At 45.0% G+C, this 14,762-nt stretch overlaps 1 protein-coding gene across 1 annotated transcript in view; it reads right to left on the bottom strand.

Moving 5' to 3' along the window:
* Positions 1-3,799: 3,799 nt before the first annotated feature.
* MYO5B (myosin VB) overlaps positions 3,800-14,762 on the bottom strand; it is a 382,924-nt gene continuing 371,961 nt past the window's right edge. Inside the window, exons 36-39 of the mRNA XM_038743484.1 lie at positions 13,346-13,631; positions 11,837-12,011; positions 10,346-10,426; positions 3,800-8,012 (exon numbers count right to left, since the gene is read on the bottom strand). Of these exons, the coding sequence (XP_038599412.1) occupies positions 7,860-8,012; positions 10,346-10,426; positions 11,837-12,011; positions 13,346-13,631 (695 nt within the window). The 3' untranslated portion in view covers positions 3,800-7,859. The remainder of the gene's footprint in view (positions 8,013-10,345; positions 10,427-11,836; positions 12,012-13,345; positions 13,632-14,762) is intronic.

The raw sequence follows: 14,762 nt of genomic DNA, 5'->3' as shown, positions 1-14,762 counted from the left end.
ATTAATGCTTACCTGAAAAGGTGTCAAAGAAACACAAGATGGTATGACATCACTCCATTGGTCCTGCTTTTACAGGCAGGTCTGGAAATCAAATCTTAAAAGAAAATTGGAGCACCATCCCTCATCCACACATGACTTCTTTGTGTGCCATTTTACCCTTTTCCTCTCCCCACAACCACTAAGCATCTTTCAAGGTGTCTTAGCCACTACAAGAGTGTGTGCAAACTGTTGCTTAATCCCTCTGAGCATTTAGGGACTTCTCGTCAGATCACTGAGTAAACCAATGTGTGTTTTTCAAGCCTGAAAGTGGAAGTCTGGTTTTATGCAGGGAATAGACACTGGGAGTTGACTGGTTGAGCTGGGACACTGATAGAGAGAAGCAGCATGGCTTAGTGGAAAGATCCGGGGCTTGAGAATCAGAGGTTGTAGGTTCTAATCCCTAGTCTGCCGCTTGTCTGCTGTGTGACTTTGGGCAAGCCATTTAACTTCTCTGTGCCTCAGTTACCTCATCTGCAAAATGGGGATTAAGACTATGAGCCCCACGTGGGGACCGCCTGATTATCTTGTATCTATTCCAGTACTTAGAACAGTGCTTGGCACATAGCAAGCACTTAATAAATACTATTATTATTATTATAATACATTTTCAACCACCATCTGGGTCAACCTACAGAAACCTGAGACAAACCCAACTAAAGTGGAATACAAGAGCAGCCTATTTCTAGGGGTCTGGCAAGAAGAGCTTTAAGGATGCTGCTTTCCTATATCCCCCACCCCCACCAAAGGGCCACCTCTGAGGGGGCTCCCAGAGTAGAAAAGCCTTGTAACCACCAATCAATCAATCAATCAATCGTATTTATTGAGCGCTTACTATGTGCAGAGCACTGTACTAAGCGCTTGGGAAGTACAAATTGGCAACACATAGAGACAGTCCCTACCCAACAGTGGGCTCACAGTCTAAAAGGGGGAGATCTGGGCCAGATCTGGGCCCCCTCATACTCTGAGATGCCTTCCCTTTTGGGTCAGATGGCCAGATTTGGGGGAGCTCAAAGTGGGCCAGGGCCCAAGTTGGGTTTAAAACTTGGGTTTAAAATGGGGCCAGAAGGTAGAAAAGGGTAATGGGTACAGAGGGCAGGGTTCACACGTACACGCGCATACCCACGTGCACAGGTTCAAGCCCAGGGACAACTTACCAAGTCTTCACTGCTGTTTCTTGCCACCCCCGCATCCAGCTGGGCACAGGAGCAGTGTTTGCCAGAGTTGGTAAATATGTGGGATCCCTCAAACATGGAGCAGCTGATCGTGCCACTTTACGGGTGACTCTTCCTTGGGTGCCAGCAGCTGGGGCAGGGGCTAAAGCCAATAGGGGAGGGCACCTATTGGGTTTTTTTTCTCCACTATGAGAATTTCCTGGCCAGAAGCAGGGGGCCTAGGGCTCCCTTTGGGCTGGATGTGGTTCCCACTACAGGCCAGATGCTGATGAGCCCCGGTGGGAGACGGGCACCTCCCTATCTGGTGAGCTGATGTTGGAGTCCATGTTGAGACAGTCTGGAAGAAGAACCAAGTGATGCTCAGGGGCCCTGGCTCGAAGGAGGCTGGGCTCTGTACTCCATGCCATCAACCTTCTGCAGACTAGGATTACCCAACCACACCCCCTCCAGTCCCCAAACTAAAACCCTGCTCCTTTCCTGCCTTCGCCATATGATTTCCTACTACTTGCCAGGTAAACTGATGTATTCCAAGTAATGTTTCCACTTTTCCTGTTCCTTGAAACTCAGAGTTGGAGGCAGTATGGCCTAATGGAAAAGGCCCAGGACAAGGAGTCTCAGGTTCTAGTTCAGGACCTCTTAAAAACTCTGTGTGATCTTGGGCAAGCCACTTTCTCCCTCTGTGCCTCAGTTTCCCCATCTGTAAAATGGGGATAAGATACTTGTTTTCCCTCCCTCAGACTGTGGACCCCACGGTGGTATCTGGTCTCTACCTCAGTGCTAAGCACCATGCTGGTATACAGTTGCCTCTTAATAAATACCATAGTCATCATTATTATAATGTTAAAGGATTTTTAAAAATGGTATTTGTTACGTTGTACGAAGTATTGAGGTAGATACAAGCTAATCAGGTTGGACACAGTCCATGTCCCACATAGGGCTCACAGTCTTAATCCCCGTTGTTAACTCCTAGGTCCTTCAAAAACTTAGTACAGTGCTTTGCACACAATAAGCACTCAATAAATATGATTGAAATACAGTTGAATGAAAAACTGACAGGAGACTGTATTCCTTAAGGGAGCACTTTGTGAATAGAGCACAGGCCTGAGAGTCAGAAGGACCTGGGTTCTAATCCCTGCTCCACCACTTGTCTGCTGTGTGACCTTGGGCAAGTCACTCTGAAATGCAGTTTCCCCATCTGTAAAATGGGGAATGAGATTGTGTCCAACCTGATAAGCTTGTATCTACTTAGGTCCTTCTGACTACCAAACCAGTGCTCTATCCACTAAGCCTTGGTGCTTTCGCATTAAGGTAAAGTCACACTGAAATACTCACCCCTCCCGACTCCATTCACTTGTGCACAAGCAGATCTTTTAAAAAAGATGTAGCACACTGGGCCCAAGCAGGCTGGTTTGTTAGAAGACTCTTTCCTGCCCGTTCCCTAATCACGTAATGGAAATACTTGTTAGGGCAGAAGTGAACACTGAAACTCAATACTAAACATACCACCACTGTGTTAATTGCCTGAAACCACGCAATAATAATAATGATGATAATTGTGGTATTTATTAAGCACTTACTATGTGCCAAGAATTGCTCTAAATTCTGGGGTAAGTATAAAATAATCTGGTCAGAGACAGTTCCTGTCCCCCTTGGATCTCATAGTTTAAGTAGGAGAATAGAAATGTAATCCCCATTTTACAGATGAGGAAACAGGCACAGAGGAATTAAGTGACTTGTCCAAGGTCATATGACAGAAGCAGCATGGTGTAGTGGAAAGAGCACAGGCCTGGGAGTTAGGGGAGCTGAGTTCTAATCCCGGCTCCACTACAGGCCTACTGTATCACCTTGGGCAAGTCACTTAACTTTTCTATGCCTCAACTTTCTCATTTGCAAAATGGGGATTCAGTACCTGTTCCCCCTTCTACTTGGACTTTGAGCGCCATGTGGGACGTGACTATCTTATATCTTACAGTGCTTGACACCTAGTAAGCGCTTAGCAAATACCAAAATTATTATTATTAGCTGCCAGGATTAGAGCCCAGGTCCTCTGTCTCCCAGACCATACTGCCTCATGTGAACTGCCTTGTCAAGCCTTAAAAACGGAGGACCTCATCTAACTTGTGCAGATACAAGGCCTCCATTCAGTGCCCTCGGTTCTCTGCTCAGGATTCATTCTGTCACACTCTTTTTGACAACAATCCTCTTTTCCCCCTACTCCCCCTCCCCACCCCCAACTTCTTTCCTCTGCCATGTTACCTGATTCAGCCAAAAACAGTCCTGTCAGTGTGCCAGGGGGAGAAAAAGGTGGACTTTGGCTGAATGAGGCACAGTAGCTGCTCTTTGATGAGAAGGATACAAATTTGGAAATACAAACCCTTGAATTGTTTCCTTAAGATGTATGTTTTTCACTCTTTCATTCATTCAATTTATTGAGCGCTTACTGTGTGCAAAGCACTATACTAAGCACCTGGGAGAGTACAATATATCAATAAACAGACACATTCGCTGCCCACAACTAGCTACAGTCTTGCTGGCCAAAATTCACCGAAAAGAATCCTGGATTGTATTTAGAGTTAAACACCACCTCATTTATTCAAAAGTATTTATTTCACAAATTTTTTTCCACAGCTGAATATTACAGTGACTATTACAAGCATTTTCCTATAAACAAAGGTGTAGTTTACAGATTGGTTTAAAATGGAAAAATATTTTTCTTTTCATCAGTAGTGTTTCACCTAGAATATTAGATTCTCCCACCCCAGCCTGATTCAAACTTCTTTAGAAAGGGTGTGCCTTCTGTATATCAATAGGTGGCAATGCTACCCCAAAATCTGGATGGACTGGTGCCATAAAACTACATTTTTTTCCTAGTGTGCTATTTCAGATGAATCCTCTTTGCCAGCATGTATATTTAAGGAGGAAAAAAAATCACTCTTTTGGCTTTATATTTAAAAAATAGTGTAAGGATGATCCTTGCAATTTATTTTCTGGGGTATTAAGTCCTGTGCTGGGTCAGAATTATTTTTCTTTGGCCAATGTAGCATCAGGGATGGGAGAGAAGTGAATGAAAAGATCTGGGTTATTCACTTATACCTAGAAACTCTGGCTTTAATTGGCACAGGTCAAGCACTTACCGAGAAGTTCTACCTGGATGAGGAGAACAGAACTCTAGAGAGGCAGGTTTAGTAGTCAGAAGTGTACAGTTGTCAGTTACGCGCTACTCTATGGCCTCACCTATGACCACAATATCAAGTCAATCCTGAAGAAATGGGTGCGGTGTATCGTTACAGGCTAATGAAAAGGGCTAGGTTGGCCATGTATTGTTAAATGCTAAAGGATTTGACTGCTAAAGGCAGTGCAACCTTTCAAAAAGTGTGATCTGGGCCTCAGCTAAAGCTTGCGGATTGTCGATGGTGGTGGTTGACTTGCCAAGCTCCTGATTTCCTTAGAAACAACTATAAAACTGCAGCAGTGGCAGATCAAAAGGGGCAGGTACAGACATGTGCATCCAGGAAAGACGAAAAGAGACTCCTATAAAAAAAAAAAAAAATGTATCCTGCCTGTGCCCAGAAGTGCTGTAATAAAGTTGCGGGAGTGAGATCACAGACCCGATGGATGCATTGGCAAATGTGAATGATCACCAATTGCAGCAGGGAGATGCTGAATGATCTTATGGGGGTTGGGAGGGAGAAGAGTGGATAGCTCCCACATAATACTCTTAAAAAAATGTAATGAAGGAGTCATGTAATCTGTAAATATTTTGCTGCCTCTGTGATTTCTAGAAAGAGTTCGGTGTCATGTTTCAATGGAGAAATTATAAGCCCACTGGGATGCTTTTAATATTCTTCCCACAGTAACATTTCTGTCAGAGAAATAGTGTTTGAGAAGTCAGTTACCTTAGTAACAGCTGAAGGCACATAGTGGGGAAAAGTGCTCAACTTAATGATAAATAATTGAAAAATAAAGCTAGGTCTCTGAGATAAGGTATTCGCAAAGTTATAATTTCATATCAGTCTAAGTTCTACAAATCAAAATGCCATTCCTGATTTCATGGATTTGAAGTAGGCATGAGAGTGAGAGAGAGTGTGTGTGTGTGTGTGTGTGTGTGTGTGTGTGTCTGTCTCTAATTGAATTAGCCTAAAAAACCCCCTCCAAGAATAAAATAATGATATCATAAAGTTTTTGTACATTAAAGATCTTCTCTAAAGATTCCCCTTCCAAACAGTGACTAAGCGGATAAGTTAAATACAGCATAACAGACCCAAACGTTAAATAACCTAGTCTTATGTATTACTATTCTTACCCTCCTTGAAAGCACTTTTTAAATTATACATATAAATTAAATTCTTTACAGCTCCAGTGAAAGACTTTTATCCCATGAGGAATCTGAGCTCCAGTTTTACACCTGGGATAGATAATCTTTAAGCCATTCATTCTACATATCCTTGGCAGGGGCAGTCATCAAGCAGAAGTTAAGGAGCCTGCAAAGCCCAGGGGCACTACTGGGTTAAAATGATGTGAAAGGACAGCTGGGGAGAGTGTATTTGTATGGCTACTTTTTCATTCAAAGTGCCATTGTGAATAGTCTGCTTTTCAACCCATCTGGTTACATTGAGGGTAAAAGATATTCCTTGCAGGAGAAGGAAGATTAAAACTTCCCAATAAAGTGCAACACAATTATTTTCAGGGTCCTCGAGCAGATAGTTGGAGGTGGCCATAGAAATGACTGTCGGTAGACTGTCCTTTGGAACCAAAGAAGATTTGTTGCCGGACACGAAGGTCTACCTCCATGGTAACATGTTTGGCTCAGAAGTAGAGGAGGTCCTAGCCAAAAGTGACATGCTAACTAGGTTTGGGGACCCCACTGCACGCCCAAGGGGCTGCTGTGTTGGCTGCCAGACAAGAGTCAGACTCAACAGAGGGAGAGGAAAGCAAGGGCCAGGGGGAGCCTCGGAAAAGTTGATATGAGGGAAACAGCAGGAGAGACCTTTCCACTGTGCCCATTTGGCTAAATCCGACAGGGAGCAGGACCGGGAGAGGGTGGGGTCAGGTGTCATTGCTCTTAATCCCAGTCCCAGTTTCCAGGGATCCCTGGACTACTGGGAAGGAGAACTGGGGTCATGGGGAGGGGAGGGGGGAAGGAGGGCGTACCCCAGGGCTTTGCAGAGCCACTACTGCCCTCTCGCCATAATGCCCAGGTGTTGCTGTTTTCCTGGCTTAACTTCTCGTTCTTGGCAACGCTATTTCCTTCTTCTATTTCCAAACGGTGATTTTAATGGCAAAATCCTCAAGAGAGCCAGTGCAAAGTACATAATGACACTGGAGTGTTTTAAAATAGACACTGACTTCTGAGAAATACCAATGTGTAGTTAAACACTACCATTTTATACTTTTGTAACTAGACATGTACATGTATAATCAGTGTTGAACATGGCAAGTTCCTCTCTCCCCACCTCCAACATCCTTTCATTCACATTAGGGGAATTGCTAAAACCCCAAATTATCTTTGATTTGTGGCTTTTTTTAAGTTAGACAGGTTTGATTTGCACAAATCACATTCTTATATACCAAAATACCTTTTGAGCTCAAGAAGCTGCTGTTCGTTTCTCTGAGTGCTCAAATCACCCTGGGTTATTTATTTGATAATGAAATATCACTTACTTGCTTTCTGGACCCATGAGGCATTTTACCTTTAAGAGGAGTGATGATGCTTTTGGTTTTCACTGCTGCCAATCAAACCTGGATGTTACTCCTGTCACTGCTCTCCGTCAACTTTCAATCTCTGTGAATTACCTAATTAAAGGCCTCTAGTCTGGACACATGCAACATAGATTAAATCCGGGTACATAGCAACACTCTCCTCATACCTTTTAACTGAACAGTATTTATTAGGAGACAGCAACTTTAAAGTCACTTGCTCTTTCCATAAATCTACAGGTCTGCATAAAAGGAGGCTATGTAGGTTCTTCTCAGAAACTGATGCTCCAGGAAGCAACAAACAGTAAAACACTAATGACAAGGGGAAAAGAACAGATGCCAACATCATCTCCATCACCACTGTGATTGGGATACGTGCACAAGTGCATTGTGAGAATTTGGAAGACTTTCCAAATTCCCAATAGCATAACTCACCACAAACCACACACGGCAGCAACAGCTTTCAACTGACTCTTCTCCCTGTGGAAATCTCAATTTGTGCCAACAACATAATGTCTTCAATTCTTAGAAGCCCCCTTGAAGGCTTTTTAAATGCCCTATTTTGCAGTCGGTTTGACATTTATCTGGATGAAGCTGTGAATAAAACTCTGTCAGCTTCCCCTGGAAGGGATTAGCTCTCCCTGACATTGGGGAGATATTCTTACACGGCTGTAGACTGCATTTATTTAGTCTGAATTCAAACCATTAAAAAAAAAAAACACATCAAAAAACTTCTGTATTTCAAGTATTCTTATTCTGAGCTGCAGGCTATCAAGAAAAAAAAATCACATTGAAGATCAGTGTCTTCTTATACTGCACGGTTCAGCATATAGTGTTTCTTGAAAAATCTGATTTGGTCCATATTTTACCACATTAAAATAAAGATCCTTAAATTCATTTCATTTTTGCTTAACTCAGTGTGGCTGGAGCTGAGGTTGGCAGCCTTTGTCTTCAGACCTCATTGAGAAATTCTAGGTTGAGAGAAGCTGGGATGTGAATAGAGTCCATGGTCAGAGATGACGGGTTGAAAGGAAACAAGACGGGGAACATGTGCTTGAAGTCTAAAAGCAGTTGTGGAGGGTCATTGCGCTCCTGAAGCTGTGCCTAAGAGGAGGAAAGGGAGGGCAGGAGACAAGGAGGACGAGGAAGAGAACAAAGTCAGTCATTTTCCATGTTACTTGTGTTTTGCTTTACAGTCTTTTAGACTGTAAGCTCATTGTGGGCAGGGAACATGCCTACCAACTGTTTTACTGCACTCTCCCAAGCGCTCAGTTCAGTGCTCTGCGCACAGTAAATGTTCAATAAATACAGCTGATTGATTGCTTTAAATTTGTGGGCTGGTGCAGGAGTAACATTTTGCATTATATATATGACTTGTGTAAGAAACCTAGAGGAGAAAAGATTTAACAGTCTGAGTATATGAAGGATGCCAGGCAGATGGGGTGGATCAGTTCTGCTTCATTTGCTCAGAGATCCCATGAGGTGAAATGGGCTTAAAAGCCAGAGAGAGCAACTAAGGTTAGAAGAGAGGAGAGAAAGAACTTCAGGACTGGATGGTTGATTAAAACACAGAAAAGTCTTTGAGATGTTTTGAACAAGGATAGGTCGCCATCGGTCCTGCACATTTGCCTCCCTAGAGGCAGGGGCATGGGCCTGATGACCTCTTGAGCTCATCTTTGAAATTCAGATGCCAGTCACATCTAGGAAGGAAAATCTCCAGGGTAAATCATCTTATGAGACCTTAATCAAAAAACAGGATGGCTTAGTGGAAGCTTTTCCTTCAGGAAGACCTATATTTATCAACAGGAAAACAATTCTGCTTCTGTTGTATTAGAGTGCCCAATTACACGAAGAAATATCCTTTTGTGCACCTGCATTTTAGAGATGGCAAGGTGGAGAGATCCAGACTTGAAGATGAATGCCAGACCTGGATTAGAATTTACCACTACCGACTTCCAGTTTAGCCCACCAAACCGTATTGCCTCTTGAGGGAGAGAGTTCATTAAATGGGTCAGAATGATTTAATAGCAAAGCTGAACTGAGAATTTCCGTGACCTTGAGATAAATCAGAGAGAGCTGGTCCTGAGCCCAGTGCGCTATTTCACCTTTTCCTAAGTGATCTGGACAGCAGCATTGAATGCATTTTTTTTTTCAGCCAATGATCTGAGAGTGGAAATTTGGCCCACCCCTTGGGTGATAAGATTAGAATACAAACTGGAGAACTGGCCAAGGCAGAATGAAACTGAACAGGGTCAGGTCCTTGGTAACACATGCGGAATGGACTTTCCCATATATCAAATATGTATATTATAAAATAGCTATATGATGGGGCTGAAACGCTGAATGAGAAGAGCTACACAAAATATGCTGAATGGATAACTCATTATTCCTAATAATAATATTAACAATAACAACGACAACAGCTGTGGTATTTGCTAAGCACTCAGTGGAGCCTACAGAAGATAATCAGGCCAGGCACAGACCCTGTTCAATGTGAGGCTCTCACAGTTTAAGTTAGAAAGTGAACAGGTACTGGGGAAGGGAATTGTCTACCAACTCTGTTTTACTTTCCCAAGCGCTTAATACAGTGCTCTGCACATAGCAAGTGCTCAGTAAATGTGATTAATTGATACTGAATCTCCATTTTACAGATGAGGAAACAGGCCCAGAGAAGCTAGATAAACTTGCCCAGGGTCACATACCAGAAAAGAGACAGAGCTGGGTTTGGATCCTGGGTCCTCTGAATCCCAGACCTGAGCTGTTCCCACTAGACCATGCTTAACCGAGTTGGCTGAGGGCAAGTGGTTCAGATCATTGGATTGGACTTATTGTTGAAGAGCTGTGTCTGAGAGACTGCTTGGGTGAAGTCCTGATGTGCATAAGTTGGTACAATGAGTTGTTCGTAGAGAACATCCATCAGTCAATGGTAGTCACTGGCGCTGACTCTGTGCAGAGCACTGCCCTCAGCACTCGGGAGAGTACAAGGGGAAGCAGCATGGTGTAGGGGATTGACCACAGACCTGGGGATCAGAAGGACCTGGGTTCTAATCCTAGCTCTGCCACTTGTCTGTTATGTGAGCTTGGGCAGCACACTTACCTTCTCTGGGTCTCAATTGCTTCATTTGTAAAATGGGAATTAAGATTCAGAGCAACCTGACTAATTTGTATCTAGCCCAACACTTAGTACAGTGCCCGGCACATAGTAAGTGCTTAACAAACACCAAAAAAAAAAAAGCATTGGTCATGGTCCTAGGTCAGCCTTCTGTCTAAGAAATTGGACAGCCTGACAAGTAACGACCTTCCAGATTTGCCAGCACAGTTTAAGTAAGATGTTATCATCAAAGAAAAAAGGGGAAAAGTTCAAGCGTTTCCTTTGGATCCTAGTAGTTGGTTCTGCTCTCCCCTTTTAGGACGGTTACATAGGCTCCACGGCTTACCTGAATCGTTCGTATGAAGGCTACTGTCACTCGCTCCTCAAACTCATTCAGGGGAGTGTAGAGGTTTAGGATTTTCACAATCTGTGGGTAACAAAACAACACATGGGTAACAAAGCAACAAACCTTTCACAAAACCGAATTTACAGCACCATGAGGCCACTTGACCAGGGCGAGAATGAAAGCCCAGTAGCACCTTGCTGGCTCTCTCGATATTTTCTCACAGTTATGCAGTCCAATCTAGAGACTGTAACGTAGCATAGGGAATACAGTGAAGGAAGGTAAGAGGGATGTGGCGATTATCATCCATTCTTTCAATCGTATTTATTGAACACTTGGTGCAGAGCACTGTACTGAGCGTTTGGGTGAGTGCAATATAACAACAGACACATTCCCCGCCTACAACGAGCTCACAGTTTAGGGGGGAGACAGACATTAATATAAATAAATAAATTACAGATACATGCCTAAGTACTGTGGGGCTGGAGGGGGTGATGAATAAAGGGAGCAGGTCAGGGAGACACAGAAGGAAGTGGGAGAAGATGAAGGGGGGGTTAATTAGGGAAGGCCTTTTGGGGGAGACGTGCCTTCAGTAAGGCTTTGAAGGTGGGGGCAGATTTCGATTTGAGGCGGGAGGGTGTTCCAGTCCAGAGGGAGGATGTGGGTAAGGGGTCAGCAGCGAGATAGACAAGATCGAGGCACTGTGAGAAGGTTAGCATTAGAGGAGCAAAGTGTGCGGACTGGGTCGTAGTAGAAGAGTGGCAAGGTGATTGAGTGCTTTAAAGCCAATGATGAGGAGTTTGATTATCTGACGGCTAAGAACCATGCCAATACAGCTCCTAACTCAGGGGATCAAGTCTTCCCTGGGTTGGGCATCCCATTATAAACACCATGAGCTTCCACAGTCCAAAAGGTGCTTCAGTTGGGTAGGGACTGTCTCTATGTGTTGCCGACTTGTACTTCCCAAGCTCTTAGTACAGTGCTCTGCACACAGTAAGCGCTCAATAAATATGATTGATTGATTGATTATAAAAAAAAAACTTCTTCCTTCCTGGGCACTTCTCCCTTGGGAACCCAAGGTACAGGAAGTCGCAAAGAAGCAGCGTGGCTTAGTGGACAGAGGACAAGCCTGGAAGTCGGAAGGTCATGGGTTCTAATCCCAGCTCTGCCACTTGTCTGCTGCGTGACCTTGGGCAAGTCACTTTGCTTCTCTGTGTCTCAGTTACCTCATCTATAAAACGGGGCTTAAAATGGTGAGCCCCAAGTGGGTCAGGGACTGTGTCTAGCCCTATTTGCTGAACCCGCCCCAGCACTTAGTACAGTGTCTGGCACATAGTAAGCCCTTGACAAATGCCACAGTTATATTATTAACAACTGTTGGGTAGGGACCGTCTCTATATGTTGCCAACTTGTACTTCCCAAGCGCTTAGTACAGTGCTCTGCACACAGTAAGTGCTCAATAAATACGATTGAATGAATGAGTGAACAACGAACCTGCTGGGTGGTGAGGGAGGTGCACAGGGAGCAGATGGCCTCGGCGTCCTCGGACGTCTTCTTCTTCAGCTGGAGGAGCTGGGCCGCCTGGATCAGGGGCTCCATGGTCAGCACCGCCCCGCTCTGATGGAGGTTCTTCCCCCTCAGCCACTCCTCCAGCTGACTTATGTTGTACCTGCACCCACGCGAGACAAAAGTGGGGCTGCAAGCAACGGCCTGGCAACCCTGAAGCGCCAAGAACCGGGCCTGGTGAGAAGGCCACTTCCCTGCCCACCCTGCCCCCAGAAGCGCTGGAGAACCAGTGCTCATGAAGTGTGCAAGGGGCCAGAGCAAATGGGGATTAAGACTGTGAGCCCCACATGGCACAGGAATTGCGTCCAACCCAATTTGCTTGTATCCATCCCAGTGCTTAATACAGTGCCTGGCTCACAAAAGGCTCTTAACACACAATCCCTGCCCTCAAGGAGCTGACAGTCTTGAGGGAGTTTATAGTCTAGAGCACTGTAGAGGGCCTGGGAAGGGCCACAAAATGACCAAAGAAAGTTCAGCAGCCTGGCCTGACTCATGCACCCCCTGCCCTAGCCATCTCGGGGGCATCCGCCCATCCCTCTGTGACGCCTATGCACTTAGCTTTGTACCCCTTAAGCACTTTGATACTCACTGTGTAAATATCCTTAGACTCTACATTTTTCCCTATCTGTCTTTCATTTTAGTGTCTGTCTCCTCCAATGGACTGAAAGCTCTTTGTAATCCGGATCATGTCAACCAATTCTGTTGTTTTGTAATAATAATAACAATAATAATAATAATAATAATAATAATAATAATAATAATAATAATAATATTTGTTAAGAGCCTTCTGTGTGCCAGGCACTGTATTAAGCGCTGGGGTGGATACAAGCAAACTGGGTTGGACGCAGTTCCTGTGCCACATGGGGCTCAGTGTCTTAATCCTCATTTTACAGATGAGGTAACTGAGGCACAGAGAAGTGTAATGACCCAAGGCCACACAGCAAAGGCAGAGCCAGCATTAGAACCCATAACCACCTGACTCCTAGACCATACTCTATCCACACACCATGCCGCTTCCCAAGCGCTTAGGGTAGTACTCTGCACACAGTTAGCATTCAATTAATACCATTGATGGATTGATTGACAGACTCACGTGTTAGGCTCTGAGGAGGTACAGAGGGTAAATCGCTTTAGAGTCCTTTGTCCTCTAAGCCCCTCACACTGCACTGTTCCTCCTCCCTTGCCTATTCACTCAAGTGCCTCGGAAGGCTGGGACTCAATTTCCCCTTTGGTCCCAATCTTCCTTCTGTACGGGTGTGTTTATACACACAGATATCGGTGTGTCATTCTTGGATTTTCAATGGGGCTGCTGCTCTCTGCCAGATTTCCCTAACCCAACTTGGCTCTGCAGGGATCGTGCCTGACTTGTATTGCTTTGATTTGTGTCCCAGAATCTCCCTGTCCCATCTCCCACTTCCCCAATCCCCGTTCCCGTACCTGAGCTGCATCCCTGTGCTCCACGAACAGACATCCTTCCGCAGGAGGAGATTGTTGAGGGCCACAGCATTGATCATGTAGAAGAGCTGCTTGAAGACCTGCTGAATGATCTCGGGGTCGAGGCCCTGGTCGCACATGACGTTGTGAAAGGAATTCATCTGGCGAATAATGGCATCCAGGCAGTAGGAACTGTCCCCATCCACCATGCTGGACGACCGCTTCCTGTAGCCTGTGGGCTTCACTCCAGACAGACCCTGGATGCTTTCATTTTCCAACATGGCAGACACTGGAATGAAAATGGATTGAGGGTGAATGGACCCCAGAGAAGACTCTGCCTTTCCTATAAAGGGGAGGCACCATAGCCTATCGGAAAGAGAGAAGACTATGCCTTTCCTATAAAGGGGAGGCACCATAGCCCAGTGGAAAGAGTATGGACTTAGAAGGCCGGAGACCTGGGTTCTAGTTCTGGTGCTATCATTTGCCTGCTGGGAAACCTTGAGCAAGTCACTTACCCTCTCTGTGCCTCAATCCCTTCCCCTGTAAAATGGGGATCAATCAATCAATCAATCGTATTTATTGAGCACTTACTGTGTGCAGAGCACTGTACTAAGCGCTTGGGAAGTACAAGTTGGCAACATATAGAGCCAGTCCCTACCCAACAGTGGGCTCATGAAATAACAGATTTCCCTCTCTCCTACACTGGACTCCTTGTGGGACATGAACTGGTCAATATGACTACCTTATAACAGCACTTAGCACAATGCTTGATGCAAGTGCGAAATATCTTCATAACATTTATAGTCATTATAGTACAGAGAAGCACTCTGTTCTCAGATGATCTGACTTTCAGACATTCTGGGTCTTAAATCCTCTTCACTCTTGGCAAAGGGAGAGGGGACTGACATCAGACTGGCTGTAGATTGTATGCTCCTTGAGGGCAGGGACCATGTCCACCAACTCCTCTGCACTCTCCCGAGTGATTAGCACAAAATGCTGGCTATGTCTTTGGCATAGCCTGTTGCTTAGAGTTCCCAAGCTAATTTCTGGAACTCATCATTCCCTTTGCCTCGCCTCTCACCTCCCAAATGGCTGCAATCCTGCTACAGGAAGAGAGAAAAGTTAAGGTGCGTTGCCCCATCTCCGGGCAGTTTACCTGAACTCTAATGAGACTGGGAGCTGGTGGCCTGGGTTCCAGTCCCGGCTTTAAAGAGGGTCCCAAAGGGGGCCTTGGGGCAGGTCATTTCTTCTCTTACTACCTTGTCTTCACTTTCTGTTCAGCCAACAGATTGTTGAATATTTGCACGGCCTGGCTTCATGGGGTAGGTGAGGGAGGGAGGGAGGACATATAGGCAGTGCATAAGAAGAAAAGGAAGGCCCAGGGCAAGGTGACTGACTACTCTTTCTCCTCTGATTCCTG

Source organism: Tachyglossus aculeatus, chromosome 3, assembly GCF_015852505.1.
Source record: "Tachyglossus aculeatus isolate mTacAcu1 chromosome 3, mTacAcu1.pri, whole genome shotgun sequence".
Classification (NCBI taxonomy): Eukaryota; Metazoa; Chordata; class Mammalia; order Monotremata; family Tachyglossidae; genus Tachyglossus; species Tachyglossus aculeatus.
The sequence above is the reverse complement of the archived record's forward strand: the minus strand, read 5'-3'. Positions and strand labels throughout refer to the sequence as shown.